The following is a 23,962-nucleotide window of genomic DNA, read 5'->3' as shown; positions in this document are numbered from 1 at the left end:
GCTGAGTATACCTTCATCTGAAAGTACCTTTATGAAGACAAACACACTATTTAAATCCTGTTTGACACATGGAAAGAAAGATTTATTTTATGGTACAATCCTGATACAAATACATCACTACAAAGGCAAAGTAGTGTCTCTGTAACGGAATAGTTTACCCATTAAAATGACAACTTTATTGATACTTTTATGGTGCTTTTTGGCATTTTTGGAGCTTGTCAGGACATTTTCTGCAGAACAACTAATTTTGTGTACTTTTCATGAATGAAAGAAAATCATATGGTGGCGAGTATATGATAGATGAATTTTGTTGATAGATGAACACACAGACACACACCGTCCTTTCATTTTTACAGTGATATGGTAAAAGACAGACTCTTCTGACTATTGTTTGAATTGTGCTGTATGAGTCTTAGCTGTGTCTCCAGACTCTTTCTCTCTCTTACCACTTTCTTCCCCTCTTCCCTTAATCTCTCCCTCTCTACCTCCACTCTTTTCTCCTCCTCTCTCAGCTGCCTGAGCATCTCCTCAAACTTCTTCAATTCTTCCTCAAACTGCTCTCTCTCTTTCATCAGTCTGTCCTTTAGTTCAGTGTGCTCTCTTTCTCTCTGGTCCAGTTCTTTCTGCCGCACTGCTATGGTCCCGCCGACTGTGCCACCTGTGTCCAAATTCTGCTACGAATGACAGGAATTATTGCACAGAAGTCAATCATTATCAGGGCTTTTATTCGTTAAAGATAGTCTAGGCTACTTCAAATACGGATAAAGACATTGAAAACTTTTTTTTGTTTGGAAATCCAATAATTCACAATTCCTTTTTACGTGCCAAACAAAGATATTAAACTAATTTACTTCAAATACTGTTGCTAAAATGGGATGATTCATTAATAATAATAATAAAAAAAAGAACCAACATAAGGAATATTGACACACCCACCTTTTTAACATCATAATCACTGGCAGGAGGAAAGGAGGAAGCTTCCCCCTCCAGGAGGAGGTGTTTTTGCACTTCAAAGCAACTGTCCTGTATCACTATAGCAGCCTTCAAAATAAGAGTATGCTGGTGTGTGCATTTAACAAAGAAACATACACATTTAAATGCTATGAATTAAACAATAAACAAGGATTCCCACCTGCAGACTGTACAGTATATGGATTAAGTTGTGAACACTCTCTGCTACCTAGAAAAAGTAGTAGATAAAAGGTTATGTGTCATACATTATTATCAGACACACTATATACGCTAAATAGTTTTTAAATGTGTTTACCTTTAAATAAATCTGCTGGGAGGGGCTTATTGGGGCTATTGTGAGAGGCCCCATCCCTGTTCCTACCAGAGCACATCTCCTGCTCCTAGCCGGTACATTTTGTTCATTACCTTGAGAGAAATAGATATAATTTGTTTGTAATTGTTTATCCTGACTGATTCTGTATTAAGAAACTATCTGAGTTGTCAGAATTACAGAATTGGTGTTGGTAATGTAATTACTCACTGGTCACTCTGTCATGGCCAATGTTGTCTTGGTTACGTGGTGACCACATGAAAGGAAAAAGCCAAGACAATATAGTGATAGCCAGCTGCACCACTGGGAAAGAAAAAAAGAGAGAGAGAAAGAGAGTGAGTTCAGTCAAGAGTGCCTGACTGTGTAACTGTGTGTGTGAGAGAGAAAAATATAGATACGTTACCCTCTTCCTGTGCATCACACAGCAATGTTATGCCTTGAGGGGTGTTGTCTGGGTGGGGTTGAACTAGCAGGCGACAGGAAGCCAGACTCCCTCTACCGGCTCCTCTACATATCCTCAACTTTTCCTCAATAACAGAGCACACCTGCATGTCCAAAGAGAACAGCGCCTCTACACACAGAGAGAACACACACAGTAGCAATCAGACATGATGGATGGATGGATGGATGGATGAATAAAGTTGATGGATGGATGGATGGATGGATGGATGGATGGATGGATGGATGAAGTTGATACTAGATGAATGGATAAAGTGGATGGATAGATGGATAGATAGATGAGGTTAATAGATGATGGATGGATGAAGTTGATGGATGAATGGATGAATGGGGTTGACAGATGGATGGATGAAGTGAATGGATGGATGGATGAATGGATAAAGTGGAAGGATGAAGTGGATGGATGGATGGATGGATGGATGGATGTGATGGATGGATGAAATTGATAGAAGTATGGATAGAGAGATAAAGTGGATGGATGAAGTTGATGGATGGGGAAGTGGATGGATAGATGGATAAAGAGGATGAATGAAGTGGATGGATGGATAAAGTTGATAGATGGATGGATGATAAAGTGGATGGATGGATGAAGGCGATGGATGAATGGATGGATAGATGGATGAATGAATTATGTGTATGGATGAATGAAGTGTATGGATGGATGGATAAGGTTGATGGATCGATGGAAGGATAAGTGGATGGACAGATAGATGAAGTGGATGGGTGGATAGATGGATGAATGATAGATAGATGAAGTGGGTGAATTAATTAAGTGAATGGTTGGAAAGATGAAGTGGATGGAAGGATTAATGGATGGATGGATGAAGTTGATAGATGGATTGATGGATAAAGTGGATGGACAGATGGATGATGGGAGAAGTGGATGAATGGATGGTTGGATGAAGTGGATGGATAGATATAAAGTACAGGTGGATGGATGGATGAAGTTTATGGATGGATGTATAAGGCTGATGGATAAGTGGATGGACGGATGAAGGCAATGCATTGATGGACAGATGGATGAATAGATGAAGTGGATAGATGGATGGATGTAGTGGATGGGTTAATGGATTGATGGATAAATGGATAAAGTGGATAGATGCATGAATGGATGGATGAAGTTGATAGATGGATGTATGATAAAGTGGATATATGGATGAAGTTGATGGATGGATTGATGGATGGATAGATGGATGAATGAAGTGTATGGATGGATAGATAAGATTTATGGATGGATGGATAAGTGGATGGATGGATGAAGGCAATGGATTGATGGATGAATGGATGAAGTGAACAAAATTACAGTAAGTGGATGGATGGATATTTGAAGTGGATGGGTTATTGGATTGATGGATAGATGGATGAAGTGGATGGATGAATGAAGCTGATAGATGATGAAGTGGATGAATTAATTAAGTGGATGGATGGATAGATGAAGTGGATGGGTGGATGGATGAAGTGGATAGAGGGATGAATGGATAGATGGATGAAGTTGATAGATGATTGGATTGATAAAGTGGATGAACATATGATTGATCGTTGAAGTGGATGAATGGATGGATTAATGAAGTGAATGGATAAATATACAGAACAGGGGGATGTATGAAGTGGATGGATGGATAAGGTTAATGAATAGATGGATGGATGAAGTGGGTGGAATGATAGATGGTTGAATGGATGAAGTGGATAGATGGATGGATGAAGTTTATAGATGGATGGAGGCAATGGATAATAGATGGATAGTTAAAGTGGATGAATGTTTAGATGAATGGATTAAGTGTGTGGATGGATGGATGAACGTACAGGTGGATTGATGAATGGACAGATGGATAGATGTGTACCTTGCAATTTCTGTATTTTCTTGACTTTGATCTCACCCTCGTTCTTCTTGATGTGATCATCAGGAAGGCTGAAATAAAATAGTAATTCAGAATAAATTGAATCTCACATTCACACACTCCCTGTCTTATCATAAAACATACAAAGTCTAACACACCTTTCAGAAGCTTGCCTCAACAGTGTCATCCACGTATTACGTTCCTCACGAGTGCAAGTGTGTATCTCATACATCTCCGGTCCTCCAGAGCACTCACTACTGATCAGAAATAATCCTCTCTCCTGATTGGCTATCTCTCTCACAATGAGTCTCCGTAAGGGCATCACAGACGGCTTCTGCTCCTGAAGACACAATAATTTTTTATACACCAAAAGTTTGGAATAGTGTACAGATTTTGCTGTTTCGGAAGGAAATTGGTCCTTTAATTCACCTGAATTTGTGCACGTTAATAATGTCCTGACTATACAATGTGATCAGTTGTATGCCACTTTGGTGAATAAAATTACCAATTTCTTTCCATAAGTGCAAAATCTGTACATTATTCCAAACTTTTGGCCGTCAGTGTATATTTAAAATGTATTTGACAAAGAGAGATACATACATAAATACATACATTTTTCTGTTTATCACACTTTCATACTAGGAGGACCTTAATGCATATGCAGACAACCAGAAAGACATGGTATATGGTTTAATGTCTGTATGTGTACGTGTGTGCGTGTACCAATGCGGCAAAGATTAACTTCTGTTCTTTCTCCTGAAGAAAAGCCAGAACATCTGTGAGGAGCAAGGCAAGAACTTCTGGAAAGAATAAATAATGAGACTGTATGGGAATGTAATTGTATGGTATATTTTTATGAAAAAGAGAACACAAATACCCACACCCGCTCCTCAATTTGAAGTATAACATAATATTGAGGTTAATAATCACTTTTATGTAGGAACAGTACATCGACAGAACCCCTGAGCCCAAACACACCTCTCAGTCTGCCTGAGGTGGTCCTACACGCAAGCGCTGATGCGTGTATGAGAGTTCGTTGTTCTTTCAGTAATTCTTGTTTGCTGAAAATCTCTCCATTTTTCAGGCGAGTATAGCTCTTGTTGTCTAGACGACTAATGATGTCCTGTAGTTTATTAGCATGCTCGTATTCACCTACACGCCGCTCAACCGCCTCTAAAACCGCACGCAAGCCCTCCAGTGTCACCGCAATGTCATACCGCTCAGCACTGTCATCTACAGGAGTCAAGGCACAATGTAGGATTAGTGGTTGATATATGTCTGCATAATTATTACATCTAAGGTTTGATTTCACTTGAAATAAGGCAGATGCATTGTCAACAACTTCAATTGATGAACTTTGTAATGTTTGTTCACACAGTGTTCTCTTGGCTAAAGCATTTCAATATTCAATATGATAAAGGTCTTATAGTGTTTGCTTGGAGCTTTTAAGTGCATGTGCTGTTAAGAAGATTGTAGAATGGATTTGGAATTACCTTCTGTGTGTTGAAGGAGTCTTTCTAACAGAACAGGGTACTTTGTGATCCTCTGTGTGATAAGCAAAAGGAATTCTGGGATTTCTCGACGTTTGATGACTGAATTGGTACTCTGATGCTGTAGAGGTGAAAAATTTAAAATGACTTATTTTAAGAGAAAATAAAAGTAAAAATTCTACAGTAAAAACCTGTTCATTTGTTAACTGTAAGTTACCTTACTATAGCCTATATTGTGAAAAATTATATTATATTTAAAATGACAATGCATGTACTTTAAATCTTCTGAGACCCGAGTGTGACTGCTGTTTGAATTTCCATTTCCCTTTTTGATTTGTAACTAGTAGCACCTAATAAACATGCATAAGCTGTGAAATTTTAAATAATACCAAGCTACAGAAAGTCTGATTTTTAAAATCAAATTGTTTGAGTGGTCCAAACATAATCTGCAGCCTGAAACAAAACCTTTGGTCAGATTTTAGGAGTGAATGCACTTAGCTGCATAGAGAGCTATAGGATGTCCCCATGCTCCCTAATTTGTGAATGACTTAACCTCCAGTGTGCTGTCTGTCTGCACTGGTATCAGAAAAGTTCAAAGTGCACCTTATATTCATCATAACTCCACATAAAGCCTCTGAAAGCTCAGATTTCTTCTGAACTGTGATCAGTTGGTTTAAATTCATTTAAATGATGCGTTGCGTATCTAGCCAAAATAAATGGATGTGTACTTGGGGTCGCACATGGTTAAATTAGAATATTGTAAAATTGTTGCAACCACAGCTGCCAGTTCTTTAAGGTAAACTCAACAAAAAAAAACTCACTTTTTTTACAGTGAAGTCGTTGTCATCATAATCGTAACACTAATTTTTATAATAATAGAGTGGAACAATGGAACTTTTCCGAGCATATTGGTTCTGGAAATATTTTTCACATTAATTTTTTCTGTTGGAATTTCCTAAAATCCTTAATAAATCAACTATAAATCATGAACCAAACCATCCGGTGCAAATCACAAGATTACAAATTTTGATTTAAAGCAAAAAAATATTTATAAATCATACAAAAAGACAATATAAAAAAGGTACAAGGCTGTTTACTTGCAGTCTTTAGTGAGGGAATGAACAACAATGAAGCATTGTGAATGACGTAATCAAATTAAAAGACTATGGAAAAACAAAACTATTGACTTAATAAGTACAGAAACAATATATTTTAAGTTTATTGTAAATATTCCAACGTTTACAAATACATAAGTAGTTTAAGTGTTTAGGGACTCAATCACAGCAAGTTAAGGGAGTGGGGGTTTGCTGCAGAACAATATTGGTGCACTGTGTTTATCACGATTCTCTGATTGGTGGATCATTATCTGAAGGATCATTTATGGTTTAGTTATAAAAATAAAATTGAAATGATGTAAACTCAAGGCTTCAACAGAAGCATATTTCATTGATTAACAACCTTGGAGCTCACGGTAGGTTTGTCTTTAAAGGTTTATATGTTATTGTTATAAATCAATTAACCTATGGTAAACAAAAATGACATTTTTACTTCTGGAACCAGACTACTGCGCTCTATAGTCAATAGATTGTATAACCAGAAAAATGCACTCTATAGTCAATAGATTGTATATGCAGACTACTGTGCTCTATAGTCAATAGATTGTATAACCAGAAAAATGCACTCTATAGTCAATAGATTGTATATGCAGACTACTGTGCTCTATAGTCAATAGATTGTATAAACAGACTACAAGGCTCTATGGTCAATAGATTGTATAACCAGACAAATGCACTCTATAGTCAATATATTGTATATACCAGACAAATGCACTTTATAGTCAATAGATTGTATAAGCAGACTACTGTGCTCTATAGTCAATAGAGTGTATAACCAGACTACTGCACTCTATAGTCAATAGATTGTATAAGCAGACTACTGTGCTCTATAGTCAATAGAGTGTATAACCAGACTACTGCGCTCTATAGTCAATAGATTGTATAAGCAGACTACTGTGCTCTATAGTCAATAGATTGTATAAGCAGACTACTGTGCTCTATAGTCAATAGAGTGTATAACCAGACTACTGCACTCTGTAGTCAATAGATTGTATAAGCAGACTACTGTGCTCTATAGTCAATAGAGTGTATAACCAGACGACTGCGCTCTATAGTCAATAGATTGTATATACCAGACAAATGCACTCTATAGTCAATAGATTGTATAAGCAGACTACTGTGCTCTATAGTCAATAGAGTGTATAACCAGACGACTGCGCTCTATAGTCAATAGATTGTATAACCAGACAAATGCACTCTACAGTCAATAGATTGTATATGCAGACTACTGTGCTCTATAGTCAATAGGTTGTATAACCAGACAACTGCACTCTATAGTCAATATATTGTATATACCAGACTACTGCGCTCTATAGTCAATAGATTGTATAAACAGACAACTGCACTCTATAGTCAATAGATTGTATAAGCAGACTACTGTGCTCTATAGTCAATAGATTGTATAAGCAGACAAATGCACTCTATAGTCAATAGATTGTATATACCAGACAAATGCACTCTATAGTCAATAGACTGTATAACCAGACAAATGCACTCTATAGTCAATAGACTGTATAAGCAGACTACTGTGCTCTATAGTCAATAGATTGTATATACCAGACAAATGCACTCTATAGTCAATAGACTGTATAAGCAGACTACTGTGCTCTATAGTCAATAGATTGTATATACCAGACAAATGCACTCTATAGTCAATAGATTGTATAAGCAGACTACTGTGCTCTATAGTCAATAGATTGTATAACCAGACAAATGCACTCTATAGTCAATAGATTGTATAAACAGACAACTGCACTCTATAGTCAATATATTGTATAAGCAGACTACTGTGCTCTATAGTCAATAGATTGTATAACCAGACAAATGCACTCTATAGTCAATAGATTGTATAAGCAGACTACTGTGCTCTATAGTCAATAGATTGTATATACCAGACAAATGCACTCTATAGTCAATAGATTGTATAAACAGACAACTGCACTCTATAGTCAATATATTGTATAAGCAGACAAATGCACTCTATAGTCAATAGATTGTATAACCAGACAAATGAACTCTATAGTCAATAGATTGTATAAGCAGACTACTGTGCTCTATAGTCAATAGATTGTATAACCAGACAAATGCACTCTATAGTCAATAGATTGTATAAGCAGACTACTGTGCTCTATAGTCAATAGATTGTATATACCAGACAAATGCACTCTACAGTCAATAGATTGTATATGCAGACTACTGTGCTCTATAGTCAATAGGTTGTATAACCAGACAACTGCACTCTATAGTCAATATATTGTATATACCAGACTACTGCGCTCTATAGTCAATAGATTGTATATACCAGACAAATGCACTCTATAGTCAATAGATTGTATATACCAGACTACTGCGCTCTATAGTCAATAGATTGTATAAACCAGACAAATGCACTCTATAGTCAATAGATTGTATATACCAGACTACTGTGCTCTATAGTCAATAGATTGTATATACCAGACTACTGTGCTCTATAGTCAATAGATTGTATATACCAGACTACTGTGCTCTATAGTCAATAGATTGTATATACCAGACTACTGTGCTCTATAGTCAATAGATTGTATAACCAGACTACTGTGCTCTATAGTCAATAGATTGTATAACCAGACTACTGTGCTCTATAGTCAATAGATTGTATATACCAGACTACTGTGCTCTATAGTCAATAGATTGTATATACCAGACAAATGCACTCTATAGTCAATAGATTGTATATACCAGACTACTGTGCTCTATAGTCAATAGATTGTATATACCAGACTACTGTGCTCTATAGTCAATAGATTGTATATACCAGACTACTGTGCTCTATAGTCAATAGATTGTATATACCAGACAAATGCACTCTATAGTCAATAGATTGTATATACCAGACTACTGTGCTCTATAGTCAATAGATTGTATAACCAGACTACTGTGCTCTATAGTCAATAGATTGTATAAACAGACTACAGGGCTCTATAGTCAATAGATTGTATATACCAGACTACTGTGCTCTATAGTCAATAGATTGTATATACCAGACTACTGTGCTCTATAGTCAATAGATTGTATATACCAGACAAATGCACTCTATAGTCAATAGATTGTATAACCAGACTACTGTGCTCTATAGTCAATAGATTGTATATACCAGACTACTGTGCTCTATAGTCAATAGATTGTATATACCAGACTACTGTGCTCTATAGTCAATAGATTGTATAACCAGACTACTGTACTCTATAGTCAATAGATTGTATATACCAGACTACTGTGCCCTATAGTCAATAGATTGTATAAACGGACTACTGTGCTCTATAGTCAATAGATTGTATAACCAGACTACTGCACTCTATAGTCAATAGATTGTATAAACAGACTACAGGGCTCTATAGTCAATAGATTGTATAAACGGACTACTGTGCTCTATAGTCAATAGATTGTATAAACAGACTACTGTGCTCTATAGTCAATAGATTGTATAAACAGACTACAGGGCTCTATAGTCAATAGATTGTATATACCAGACTACTGCGCTCTATAGTCAATAGATTGTATAACCTGACAACTGCACTCTATAGTCAATAGATTGTATAAACAGACTACAGGGCTCTATAGTCAATAGATTGTATATACCAGACTACTGTGCTCTATAGTCAATAGATTGTATAAACGGACTACTGTGCTCTATAGTCACTAGATTGTATAACCAGACTACTGCACTCTATAGTCAATAGATTGTATAAACAGACTACAGGGCTCTATAGTCAATAGATTGTATAAACAGACTACAGGGCTCTATAGTCAATAGATTGTATATACCAGACTACTGCACTCTATAGTCAATAGATTGTATAAACAGACTACAGGGCTCTATAGTCAATAGATTGTATATACCAGACTACTGCACTCTATAGTCAATAGATTGTATAAACAGACTACTGCACTCTATAGTCAATAGATTGTATAAACAGACTACTGCACTCTATAGTCAATAGATTGTATAAACAGACTACAGGGCTCTATAGTCAATAGATTGTATATACCAGACTACTGCACTCTATAGTCAATAGATTGTATAAACAGACTACTGTGCTCTATAGTCAATAGATTGTATAAACAGACTACAGGGCTCTATAGTCAATAGATTGTATATACCAGACTACTGCACTCTATAGTCAATAGATTGTATAAACAGACTACAGGGCTCTATAGTCAATAGATTGTATATACCAGACTACTGCACTCTATAGTCAATAGATTGTATAAACAGACTACTGCACTCTATAGTCAATAGATTGTATAAACAGACTACAGGGCTCTATAGTCAATAGATTGTATAACCAGACTGCTGCACTCTGTAGTCAATAGAATGTATAACCAGACATCTGTGCTCTATAGTCAAAAGATTGTATTTTTTGCTTAAGTAATCAACGTACTCTGAGGAATAACTGTAGTTTCCTGTTACTCTGCAGCAGTTGTTTATAAGTCTTCAGTGCCTCTGGATGTCGACCGCAGAAATCACCATACAACTCGATCATCTGAGAGGCATGTGGACCTGAGAACTAAACATACATACACCCACTTGTTAAAAAACTCTGAGGCATAATAGCTAAACTTGCTCCAATACATTTAAAGAGGTCATAAAATGGAGAATTACATTTTCCTTGATATTTAGACATATAAGAGGTAACTGTACTATGTGTATTCAGATCTCAAAACTTCCTCCCCAATCTAAAAAGAACATTTATAGTTACCACTCTGCTGAAACATCTAGTTTTGTGTGTTCGTGACGTCAAGAGACATTGAATGCTCATTTGAATTTATACATGCCACAACATGCGTCATCTTGGCCCCGCCCACTGGTGCTCATTTCGAGAGCAGGACAGACAGGCCTACAGTGGCAAAACTTCTGAACACCAAAGGGGACCAATCAGGACTATGTTTAATTATTTTTGTATATAAACATGCATTAGATCTATCACTGTGATCTATCTAGCCGCTTTTAAAAGGCGTTGTGTCAAGTTACATCTCTAAAGAGGAGAAGCCATTCTCTTTCATTTAGCTGCTGCATCTTGTTGTTTTGGGGGGTTTGTGGGGTCCAATGCGTCATGGATGCGTTCTTTCACACATCTGTGCTATTTTTAATCTATGGTGTTTTTGAACATGCCCTAGATGGACATCTTTGAAAATTTCGAAGTGTTTCTCAGTGCGCCTATGTGTGTGCATCATTTATAATGCTTTCAATGTTAAAATCACTTTCTTCTTTATTTTGGTCATATTTTCCAATAAAAATACCTAAATATCCTTAAAACCAGAAAAAAATGATGCAGAGTGGCATACGATATTCTATTTTCAGAGGAATCTCACAAACTTTGTTGCGGTTTATGCTTAAAACAAGAAAACACCTATTTGCCAATAGAAAAGTTAATTTTTCTTACCCCATTGGCAAATCGTTTTTTCTTGTTATAAGCATAAACGTTACTAAATTTGGTTTGATATCTCTGAAACAAGACAAAATATCTTTTTTATTTTTAGTTATTTTGCTTCTCAAGTAAATTTGTCTTGTTTTAAGAATATTTAGATATTTTTAACAGGAAAACAAGACAAAAATACTCGGTAAGAAATTAATTTTTTGCATTGTTGGACTATGTGTGTGTATTTTTTCAGCTCATATCAGCGTGGATTGTTTTTGAACCAGTCATAAAACAATTCAAGATTTGCAAAGGAACTTTTATTGCAGGATTGGGCAGTTAAAACACTTGGACCTAATTGCAAAACATATAAATGCATTTGTGACTTATAACTTGCCCTAAAAGCACCCTAATTAATTAATTATGGCTATTACATCTGTTTGTATTCTTACTTGCCTGCTGTAACAGAATATCTCCAATTCGTCTAATGATGAAGTTTCTGTGCTTTCCTGGGAGTCTAGAAGCCCACTGTCTGGTTTCCATGGCAATGAGAAAGTTTCTGTGAAGAGTCATGAGCTCATCCAGTCTGGGGAAAATCTGATCAATCACATCCTGTTCCAGCTGCACTTCCTCCAACAGTCCCCGCCTCAAAACATCAGCCATAACAGAGAGAGTTTGGACATGGTGAAATTCTGTCTGCATCAGCTCTGCAATGACAATCAAATTGAGATAAACCTTTAATAAAAAAAACCACAAAATTTCAGAAATGTTTTAACTGTTATCTACAGTCCTTTAAAAAAGTCCTGTAACTCTGCTTACTGACCATAGATGATTTCCTGCCTCTTGACCACCTCTTTATCCAGTGTTCTACTGAATTCAGAGTCCACAGCAGCACTCCAGGATTCAGCAGTGTAGTCAAAAGATATACGAGTGAAAGAGGAATCAGTCGAATCTGATAAAGACAGGGTTTAAAATATTAAAGTAGTGTGAATTGTTATTCAGAAAAAATTCTTTCAACCCGTGTGTTGAGAAAGCTTACTGGTGTTGGGGCTTGTTCCAGAGGAATGGCCAATCAAAGACCAGCTTTTCCATAGAGTAAAATCATGGCCACACCCCTCACTGTTACTCCGCTTTCTGCAACAAAAAAGCGCACAAGATATGTGCAAATATTGACATTATGGGTATAAAAAGACAATAAATCAATAAAAACAGAAAGCATGCATGGACATAAACATACAGACCTGTGTGTCACGGTGTTGTCGTTGGTCAGAGACAGAGATGGAGAGCTGTGACTTGATGAGCCTGTGTTATTGAAGCATAAATGAGTGCTACACATCATGATTTGTTATAATATCATATAAATGTGATTGGTTCACTCACATAACAGGATTGAAGAGTCAGTGGTTCTTAGTGGTGCCGAATAGGAATTCTGGGAAGTGAAAATAAATGCAATTGCATATCTAAGTTTCATGCACTTCTGTGCGTCCACCTGAAGTGTTATGTATTTACACTCACCCTTAAAAAACTTAACACTCACCTTTAAACACAGAGGGGCAGAATCACAGCAAGCCTTATGAATAATTATGGTGCAGTCTGGACAGGAAATGGCATCTTTAAGTCAATCAAATCTTGGTAAATTATATATGCTTTGTGTGTGTGTGTGTGTGTGTGTGTGTGTGTGTGGACTGATCAGCCACAACATTAAAACCATTGACAGGTGAAGTGAATAACATTTATTATCTCATTACAATGGCACCTGTCAAGGGGTGGGATATATTAGGCAGCAAGAGAACAGTCAGTTCTTGAATTTCATCTGTTGGAAGCAGGAAAAATGGGCAAGCGTTTTGGCTAACGGACTAGTGTAGAGCCAACAACCTGCCCCTGAATGTCGACAAAACAAAAGAGATGGTTGTTGACTTTAGGAGAGCACAAGGTGAACACTCTCCATTGAACATCGATGGCTCCTCTGTGGAGATCGTCAAGAGCACCAAATTCCTTGGTGTTCACCTGGCGGAGAACCTCACCTGGTCCCTCAACACTAGCTCTATCACCAAGAAAGCCCAGCAGCGTCTCTACTTTCTTCAAAGGCTGAGGAAAGCACATCTCTCACCCCCCATCCTTTCTACATTCTATAGAGGGACTATTGAGAGCATCCTGAGCAGCTGCATCACTGCCTGGTTTGGGACTTGCACCATTTCGGACCGCAAAGCCCTGCAGAGGATAGTGAGGACAGCTGAGAAGATCATCGGGGTCTCTCTTCCCTCCATCAAAGACATTTACAAAAAACACTGTATCCACAAAGCAACCAGCATTGTGGACGACCCCACAAACCCCTCACACAAACTCTTTACCCTCCTGCCATCTGGCAAGAGGTACCGAAGCATTCGGGCCCTCACGGCCAGACTGTGTTCTTCCCCCAAGCCATCAGACTCCTCAATACTCAGAGACTGGTTTGACACACACGTGTGCTGAGTTGCACTTTAATTACTGTCACTTTATAACTGTCTGCTACCTCAATAACTGCTATGTGCATAGAACACTATCTCATAGTATGTTATGTTTACGTTTTTAGAAACTGTCATCTTTTTGCACTACTGTGTACTGGTCGGCGCTGCACTGTCTCTCACTGTGCCTATTGTCCTGTTCATTGTCAGAAATGTCTTGTACTGCCCCGTACTTGTTGCACATTTTTGCACGTGCACTTTATATAGGTATATAGGTATATATAGGCATTTTATATTGGTATTTTATTTAGTTGTGTAGTCTCATGTGGTCCTGTGTTTGTCCTATGTTGTTTTTATGTAGCACCATGGTCCTGGAGGAACGTTGTCTCGTTTCGCTGTTTACTGTACTGACTGTATATGGTTGAAACGACAATAAAAACCACTTGACTTGATATAAGCAACTTTGACAAAATTCAAATTGTGATGGCTAGACGACTGAGTCAGGGCATCTCCAAAATGGCAGGTTTTGTGAGGTGTTCCCTGTATGCAGTAATTAGTACCTACCAAAAGTGGTTCAAGGAAGGTCAACCAGTGAACCAGGGTCATGGGTGCCCAAGGCTCTCTGATGCAAGTGGGGAGTGAAGGCTAGCCCATCTGGTTCAATCTCACAGAAGAGCTACTGTAGCACAAATTGCTGAAAAACATAATGCTGGCCATAATAGAAAGGTGTCAAAGCACACAGTGCATTGCAGCTTGCTACGAATGGCGATGCGTAGCCGCAGACCAGTCAGAGTGCCCATGCTGACCCCTGCCTACCGCCGAATGTACCTACAATGGGCACATGAGCATCAGAACTGGACAATGGAGCAATGGAAGATGGTGGCATGGTCTGATGAATCATGTTTTCTTTAACATCATGTGGCTGTCCGGGTGTGTGCGCCGTCTCTGGGGAAGAGATGGCAGCAGGATGCACTACTGGAAGAAGGCAGGCCGGCAGAGGTAGTGTGATGCTCTGGACAATGTTCTGCTGGGAAACCTTGGGTCTTGGCATTCATGTGGATGTTACATTGACTCGTACCACCTACCTAAAGATTTATGAAGACCATGTACACCCCTTCATGGCAACGGTATTCCCTGATGGCAGTGGCCTCTTTCAGCAGGATAATGCAATGCATGGTTTGAAGAGGTTACCCCATGTGACTCTACCCTCCCTATAGCAACTGGGCCAATTTGTTTGCTAAGGAGACCTGGAGTCACTCAGCAAACCCTGGATTCAAACTCGTGACTCCAGGGGTGGTAGTCAGTGTCAATTCTCACTGAGCAACCCAAGACAGGGAGGTGGTTTTAATGTTTTGGCTGATCAGTGTATATATATATAAAAAACATCAGACATTACAGATTTTCCCCAGAATGGATACATATACCACTGACTTACCCTTCCCCTAAAAAAGTTTTTTTTATAAAAAAACATACTTATTTGCTTAATTTAATAATTGATTTTCCAATTGATGACGTCCCTGAAAATCACCAAAGTGAGGATTTGTCAGATTTAGCTCACTTTAGAGCAGTTTTTTTGACGAATATTAGTAAATATTTTGTCATGTGATATTCATTAATTTTAGTCAGTTTTACTCTGACTAAAATTACATAATTTTAGTCAACAAAAATAATACATTTCAGTTGATGATAAGCAAAATGACAAAAAAATAAAAAGTGTCATACTGTGAAAGACCAAACTTTAAACTTCTAAATTCAAACATTTAGAAAATGTATTTAAAAAACAAATAATTTAAACATATCAAACATATAACAGGCTACATGCAAAATACTGCAAAATTGTGCTTGTTGTGAAACCCCAAGCTCGTGAAATAATAATGAATATACTGTAGTATTAGATCTTTACAATTTAGCCTCCTGTATTCTGAATTCTTCATGCTTTAGAGACTGTTATTCATTTTCCGTGTTATATTGCAATGTCTGTGTAGATATAAATTGTAATATTACATATCCCCAACATTACTGAATTAGATTAATCTGTATTTATATCTTCTTCTATAATTAGATGTTTTTCTAAATGTTATTCTTCTGTTAATCTTCTGCATTATTAATTACAACTCAACATCCAGATTTACCAATTTTCCCCCAAACAACTGATCCTAAATCATACACCTGCTTATTACTAATTTCTTAAAGCATATTTCAGTCATTCAGTCAAAAGTAAAATGTGTAAATCATAAAATTAATACTTTTTACATAACCAGGATCAGATCACCTTCAATACGGGTGTCATGACGTTTCAGACCGAAAAGTTGAAGTTCAGTTGATGTGAATCGGATTCATAACAAAACAGGCTCAAATTGACTTTTTTTTTTTGTGTGTCTATCATTGAGAAAATCAAAAAATCTTTGTCAACGAACGTTTTTGTAAGTGATTCCGTTGATGTGATTAACACTGCTCTGGAGGACTATTTTGACCCTAAACTATAGCAGACACACACACACACACACACACACACACACACACACACACACACACACACACACACACACACACACACACACACACACACACACACACACACACACACACACACACTCACACTCACTTACTTGTGCACTGCAGGAGTTCGTCACTGTCATTTTGATCACAGAGTTCACAAGCTGCATTAAAAGGCTGCTGTGGTGAGCAGAGCTGATGCAGGGCTGAACCCACCTTTGCATTCACCTGTGAACAAGTAAATATTAGAGCATGTTTCCTGAGAAAAGAAATCCTATCAATCAAGCTTCAGGCTGTGCCAACACTTGGTCAGAGAGACTGATATGCAGCTCAAAAAAGCTGAATGTCTGAATAATTTTTACCACTGAGATTTGCATTCTCTGCAAGTTACATTGTATCATTTAATTTTGGTGGACAGTTTAGGAAGTCTCTTTTCCGATCTATTTCCCGCTCTCTTTCCCTTTTTCTTACCTTGTTTTTTATTTTGGTGTTGACCATGCGGCTCCTCAGGAAGCTAAGTGTTCGACTCATTTTATATTTCTCTGTCTCCTTCCTGGATGAAGGGATGAATTTATCTCTTTCTTCTTCCTCTTTCTTACTGCAGCATGTACTAGGAATATGGGAACAAATATTGATTTTCTAATCATAGGTAGCAAGTTTTTAAGACAATTCATGCACTTGTGCATGCTTAGGCTTGAGAAAGAAGTTTGATCAAATACCTTCCCTTTTCTCCCAGCTCTGTGATTTCCTCATCATTTGCGGGGTACTGAACTAAAAACATGAAAAACCATGCATCTTATTATACACAGAGCTCAATTTATACTGAACACACACACACACACACACACACAAAAGAATCACATATGAATAAAAACACCCAAACACACCATGTTTTGGACTGCATATTGGTGATCTGTCTGCGATTGGTGAGTCTTGTTCAGACGCCGAGGACTCTGATTCTGACTCGGAGTCAAATGAGTCTTGAGGATGAACCTTAAAAGATTACTTTATAGTTATTCTAGTGCAGAATAATTCAAGATGAAACGTCTCCACAAAAATCCTTTACCTGATTATCATCTTCAGTCTGCAGGGTGTTGATGCTGGTTGTTATTGTTACAGTGGAACCAGTGAGGGAATTGCTTGTTGAGTCAGTACGAGTTGTGGGTTCATCTACAAAAACGCAACAATGGATTGTGAAACCAAGATAGAAGAATATGAATTTCAACCAGGCTCAGCTCATCTATATGGGCAGGTAGGGCCCCACCTAATTATTCATCTACTTGAAAACATATTCATACTATAAACTGCTGATAATGTCATTTGTTTACCCGTAAATGTGTTCACAATGCTGACATGTGTGTTTTAAAGCAGGCCTGGTAAATGTTTTTATTCTAGTCATAATTTAGCTGAATCCAGTGGGCTGGGGTGTGTCTGGGCCCACCCAAATTAGACCCAGGCCCATCCAGAATATTAGAGATTATTCTTTGACTTCAAATATATATTTATAAATTAGTTTAAAAATGCATGAATTCTTGAATGTGCCACTTCACTATTGTTAAGGAAAATTTTATGAAAAAAATAAAAAAATAAAAAATAAAACTGGGCGAAAACTTGGCCTATTAATTTTTATTGAGGCCAACCCAAAAGAATCTGCTGTCCTCCCGAACTCCACAGTGTCCCTTAAGTTTTCCAATGGAAATCTGTGGTCAGATGTGGAATGACTGAATGAACGTTACATTTATATAGCGCTTTTCTGACACTACAGTCAAAGCACTTTACACAGTGAACAGGGGACACTCCTCAACCATCACCAGTGTGCAGCATCCACCTGGATGATTCAACGACAGCCATAGTGCGCCAGTACGCTCACCACACACCAGCTATTGGTGGAGAGGAGAGATATAGATTTTACTACTGGAGCTGTATGGATTACTTTTATGCTGTTTTCATGTGCTTTTTTGAGCTTCAAAATTTTTATATTCATTAACTTGCATTGTGAGGACCTACAGAGCTGAGATATTTAAAAAAAAATCTTTGATGAGTTCAGCAGAAGAAAGTAATACACATCTGGGATGACATGAGGGTGAGTAAATGATGAAGAATTTTCATTTTTGGGTGAACTATCCCTTTAAAGAATACTCAATTAAATTTGAGGGAACTTCGTAATGAAATTGAAATGCTAAAATATATTTTTTAGTGTATGAAAAAATTTGGTAAACATGAACTGGTGGATACATTTACCAGAGTCGTCAGATAAGAGTTCTTCATCCTCATCCTGAAAAGAGCAGTTAAACCACACCTGTAAAATAAATACAAAATAACATACTTGAAAGAATGAAAAATTCTAACTTTTAAAAAGAAAAGTATAATGAGTAATAACAGGCCACTTACATTGTGAAGCAGAGAGTATGGTGATCCTTTTTAATTGTATTAAAAAGAGAGAAAGACCGGGAGACGGTGAATATGCACATAGTTGCCACGACTGCTCTAATTTTACAGGTACTTGAATTACAAAGATTCAGTCAGCTTTGTGAATGTAATTTTTATAATCAAAGCGGAAACACTGACCTGTGTCTGAAAACAGTGTGTTCCTTTCAGGCATTCTCTCTGTATACACTCTCAATGCTTTGATCTGATAGTATACAAACACATACACAACCTCCAAAAATTATTCAAAGCAAACAGTGCATTAATGATTCTAATTCAAAGCATGTATGTGAGGGGTGGCAGTGAGTATATTAAAATTTTGATTTGACTGCTGATGGTTCGAGGTTGAGGGCCGAACGGCTCTTGCCCTCTGACCTGTGTGATATCTGACCTTGTTTAGAAGTACAGAGTCTCGGACACACTCTCGTAGCAGTAATATGGATGACTGTATGGTTTGTTTGGTGGGCGTGCACTTAGACACACACACAGACAGACACAGCATCCCAGAGGCGTGGCTAAACCTGAGGAGGTGGGATCTGCTCACCCACACTTGAGACACACCTGCCAGGGGTGTGGCTAATGGATTGGGAGGGCTGAAAGATAAACATAAAATGAGAATTATCGTAAAATGACCTATATTTAGTGTGCTTGCTAAGACACGCATCACTGTTATTTGTAAATTTGTACTAAACCTATACATTTTTAATTTTGAGGCTTAACTCGTCCCACACTGTTTGTGCTACTGACATTAATGCAACACAAATCATCTACTCAGAGTTTGTTGTGGAGAGGTGTGGTATTACTTTTCTAAGCAGTCTGAATTAGCATGCAATTTTTAACTGGTGGATGATAAAATGGGTGAAAAATCCCAGTTTATCTAATTTTTCTGCAGAGTAGTAGGTAGTTTAGGTAACAAATTGTTTTTGAGTAGCTTGCCCAACACTGGCTGTAAATTGGACATTAATTAGAGCCATTTAAAGTCCAGTGAAAATAAAATCACATCAAAAAGTACAAAGATGCACAAATTTAATAGAATTAAAATGCAGTTAATGGAAATTAAGATACATTACTGCTGAAGGAGTTTAATCAGAGTGTGCTGATTGGTCTGTTGGGCCAGCTGTAGTGGCGTGTCCCCATCCTGATTTGGCGAGTTGATAGACATCAGGGCACCAGGCTGACAGAGAAGAAACTCGGAGACGTTCAAGAAACCCAGCCTCACACACACATGTAGGAGAGACTCTACACACACAAAGAGACTCATTTAAAAATATATTTATGCATAAAACCGACATCTTCCTCTGTGAAAATACTTCAATGACAGTATATCACTGTACTTTAGACATCTTTGTTTGTGGTCGTGACTTTGACCTCTAATCCAATTAGTACTCAGCATTTATAATTCCACTGCTCATCTCCGGACATTTGTGTCATTTGGATATGAAGCAGGAACAAAGAAATCAAATTATAGACATACACAGATTCATATGACACATACTGTAAACAGCAAACAGGTGCAGCACTTGTCTTTACCATCATACAAACACAAGAACAGTTGTACATACGCCAAGAAGCACACACATACAAATGTCAGGGTTCAAAAGTCCCCTAGTAATTGTTTTATTTTATTTTTGCACTCTTTTATAATTGAATATAAATATTTTAATTACAAATGTTATGATCAGTCTAACAATTTGTTGTTGAAAAGGGATTATTTGAGAATAATCTTGTGTGCTTCAACTGAAATAAGAGTATGCACTATTTCCTTTCTCAACCTTTTACTTAAATTGTTATGCTGAAAATAGAATTAGCAATAGTAATAGTCATATTTACTTAGACTTTTCTATACATAAATACACACAAAGAAAGCATCAAACACACACCTTGTGCCGATTGGCCGAGCAGGTTGTGAGGGGTGTGCAGGTTGGCTAGGGCGAGCGTGACTCTTTCATCCATCTGTACACTGGCACAGCTATCATTCAAACCATACCGACCAATCAGATCTCTGTGTTCAGTGGTGCTGAGGCAGTCACTATGGGTTACCAGGTATTCAGCCAGGTCCTGGGCGTCGTCCTCCACGTATGCCAGATAAGACACGCCCACACACATTACCTCATCATTGGTGGATGTAAATGCTCGGACGCACACTGTCTCTGACTGGTTATGACCTAAACACACCAATGGAGACACATACCAGGTACACAAGTACAAAAACCAGGAACTAAAAACAAAATGTTTTTCATTTTGGTTCCTTCTGAGCTGAAACTGTATTTTTTTCGTTCCATTTCCAGCATTCCGCTGCCTCCTTTCCAATTGGTAACCAGTTAGAAGGAAAATAATGAACGATAAATAACGTTCTTTATTTTTAAATGACCCATGAACAATAAAAAAAGCTTATATTTAACAATATTTAACAGATGTGTGAATGGGAATTTTATTTTTGTACTAATTATCGCTTATTATGTGACATCTACCTGTGTTTGCCAATCACAATGAATCTCTTTTATTGTTGTTATCTAATCACAATCCTTGATCATCTAGAATCTCCACAATTGCTTTGACAGTGAACCTTGTAGTAGCCAATAATAATGGATTCTTTACTAAATAAATAAAAGAAAATATCTCAGTGGGGCCCAAAAATTTATTAATAAACACCGAAAAGAGAAATTCAATGCAAACCGAAAATCTCATCTATATTTTTCCCAAATAAATGGGAGGGAGCTGCGATCAGAACTAGGGAAGTTAGCAGAACCAGCATGGACAGTGCTATTGTTGTATCGAATTGTGTTCCCCATCAGAATCGGTTTCCCCCTAGCCCCGATATGGGGTTATGGGGTTATGGTTATGGTTAGGGTAGGTAGGGTACTGTAGGGTTGGGTAGGCTTAGGTTTGTGCATGGGGTAACGCATTCTTCAGCCAAAGCATCAAAAGGTGGGAAATGTTGGAAAATCAGCTTTCAAAGCCAACTCTGAAAAGACTTTGTCCCATGCAATGGGCGTCCAGGCACGATGCTCTCTAAGCACTATGTTCTCATTATGCTGACCTCTAATGGGCACTGACCAAAATCACTTTAGATTCCAAAAAAGCAGAAGAACTTACAGACATGACTGGGCTTGTCGAAGAACTGCAAATGTTCAAGTTCATAATTTTGACTGTGATTCAGGAAAACATTTTGGAGTTAGTCAATGTAGTTTTGCTTATATTGCAGAACAAAGATGTGGACCTTTTTCAAGCAGCAACCTTACTGGAAAATACTTGCAACACCTTATCACTGCTAAGGGATCAGTTTGAGGACATCAAAAGTACAGCACAAGGCCTTGCTGCATCCTGGGGTATCAGCTGTCATTTCACTCAAAAACGTGCATGACTTATAAAGCCACTTTGATGAACTTGATAAGGATCAGCATCTCACAGACCCCGAGGTGTTTTTTCGCTTGCATTGATACAGCTGTTTCTCAGCTGAAACGGCATTTCAAAGGTTTGGATACAATAGCCAGGGCTGTAGCAAGGTATTCTGGGCCCTTTGACAATATATTGCTCAGGGCCACTTTCCTATTAAAAAAATAGGTTTAGAATTTGTTGTGGGGCCCCCCTAGACCTGGGGGCCCCTAGAATCGTTACCACCTGTCACCCCACTAGCTACGGGCCTGATGATAGCCAGACTTTTCCACTTTTTACATCTGAGTGAACTCCTGCATGCAACTGATGATGTGTTGCATGCATTAGCTGAAACACTTGCAATGACATACAACGATGACATTTTCTCAGATTTTCCATCAGAATTGCTTTCGTTTCGAAGTGCCCTCAGTCAGAAATATAAGCAATCGAGACGGGGTCAATTAAAGATATGAACAAGCTGCTGATCCTGAAACATGCATCTATTCTTCCAAGTGTCACAGATGTGGCTACAGCTCTGAAGCCTTTTCTAACTATCCCTGTCAAGGTGGCAAGTGCCGAGAGGTCTTTTTCTAAACTAAAACAAATAAAAACCTGCTGAAGAAGCATAATGAGCCAGGATAGACTCTCCAAACTTGCAGTTCTCAGCATTGAAAGCAAGCACGCACATCAGACGTAACAGACATTGTGAAGGAGTTTGCACAGAAAAATGCTAGGAGAAATGGACGTTTTTAAAGGTAAGATGCTTTATTTCACTCCTTCACAAGATGCACTGAATCAAACTAACTTGTTTTATCCATGTGTAAAAGTCCATCATGCATATGTATATACATATATATCATATATATAGAGAGAGAGAGAGAGAGAGAGAGAGAGAGAGAGAGAGAGAGAGAGAGAGAGAGAGAGAGAGAGAAAGAGAAAGCCAAAAGAATAGTTGATAGTGAATAGTTGATGGATGATAGATTAGCAAATGTTGGGGGCAATAGCACTTGTACGCGATATTGAAAGGGTGAATTAACTGATCATGGTGAGGGGCCCTGCCTCTTCTCTTGTGGTTGGGACACCGACGTTTGCACTACAATAGCCTATATAAAATAACGTCTTTTCAATAAATGTATTCCCAAATATATTTAGAATATTTAAAAGACTTCTGTCCATCTAAGATCAATAATAGCCAAAATCTATCTCTCCCGCATGCATGCACACACACTACTTGGGTGTGTTTGGACTAAATTTCATCTTATGTGGGGCGAATAATTTTAATGTATTTATTTTAAACACGTAATTATTTTATAATTATTTTAAATTAATTATTATATTTAAATTACATTTATTTAAGTATTTATTTTAATTACAGATCTGCTGTTCAGTCAAATCCCGGTAGCATCAAACCTGTATGAATGCATCATATCTAACAATTCAGTGAAGACTTTGAAACAACTGAGAAATTTACTTTTTACTTCAATATTTTTGTTGCATCGGTATTAATCGTGCATATATACATAGGTCTTCAGCATGTCACAGAAGGCTACACTGACAGCGTGTATTAAGGTAAAGAAATGTGTGAGATAGCGGTTTCCTTCAGAATCAAAGCACTCGCTTATCAAGTTCAATGAAAAAGA

The 23,962-nt window shown here is 37.6% G+C and overlaps 1 protein-coding gene across 1 annotated transcript; it reads right to left on the bottom strand.

The window, feature by feature from the left end:
- Positions 1 to 350: 350 nt before the first annotated feature.
- Positions 351 to 22,415, bottom strand: LOC127629476 (rho guanine nucleotide exchange factor 28). The gene is made up of 28 exons (XM_052106574.1): positions 22,361 to 22,415; positions 20,828 to 21,112; positions 20,018 to 20,186; positions 19,339 to 19,540; positions 18,762 to 18,819; positions 17,587 to 17,690; positions 17,408 to 17,513; positions 17,240 to 17,291; positions 16,992 to 17,130; positions 16,634 to 16,748; positions 13,118 to 13,173; positions 12,961 to 13,009; positions 12,822 to 12,882; positions 12,620 to 12,714; positions 12,404 to 12,532; positions 12,037 to 12,287; positions 10,606 to 10,731; positions 5,073 to 5,190; positions 4,558 to 4,812; positions 4,303 to 4,379; positions 3,738 to 3,919; positions 3,583 to 3,650; positions 1,686 to 1,853; positions 1,493 to 1,585; positions 1,268 to 1,377; positions 1,133 to 1,180; positions 937 to 1,041; positions 351 to 674 (listed from the first exon to the last, which is right to left on the bottom strand). Exons 1-28 carry the CDS (start codon positions 22,413 to 22,415, stop codon positions 351 to 353), a joined length of 3,600 nt encoding a protein of 1,199 aa, XP_051962534.1.
- Positions 22,416 to 23,962: the final 1,547 nt, after the last annotated feature.

The sequence above is a fragment of the Xyrauchen texanus genome, chromosome 36 (assembly GCF_025860055.1).
Source record: "Xyrauchen texanus isolate HMW12.3.18 chromosome 36, RBS_HiC_50CHRs, whole genome shotgun sequence".
Taxonomy (NCBI): domain Eukaryota; kingdom Metazoa; phylum Chordata; class Actinopteri; order Cypriniformes; family Catostomidae; genus Xyrauchen; species Xyrauchen texanus.
This window is presented reverse-complemented; position numbering and strand designations above follow the sequence as displayed.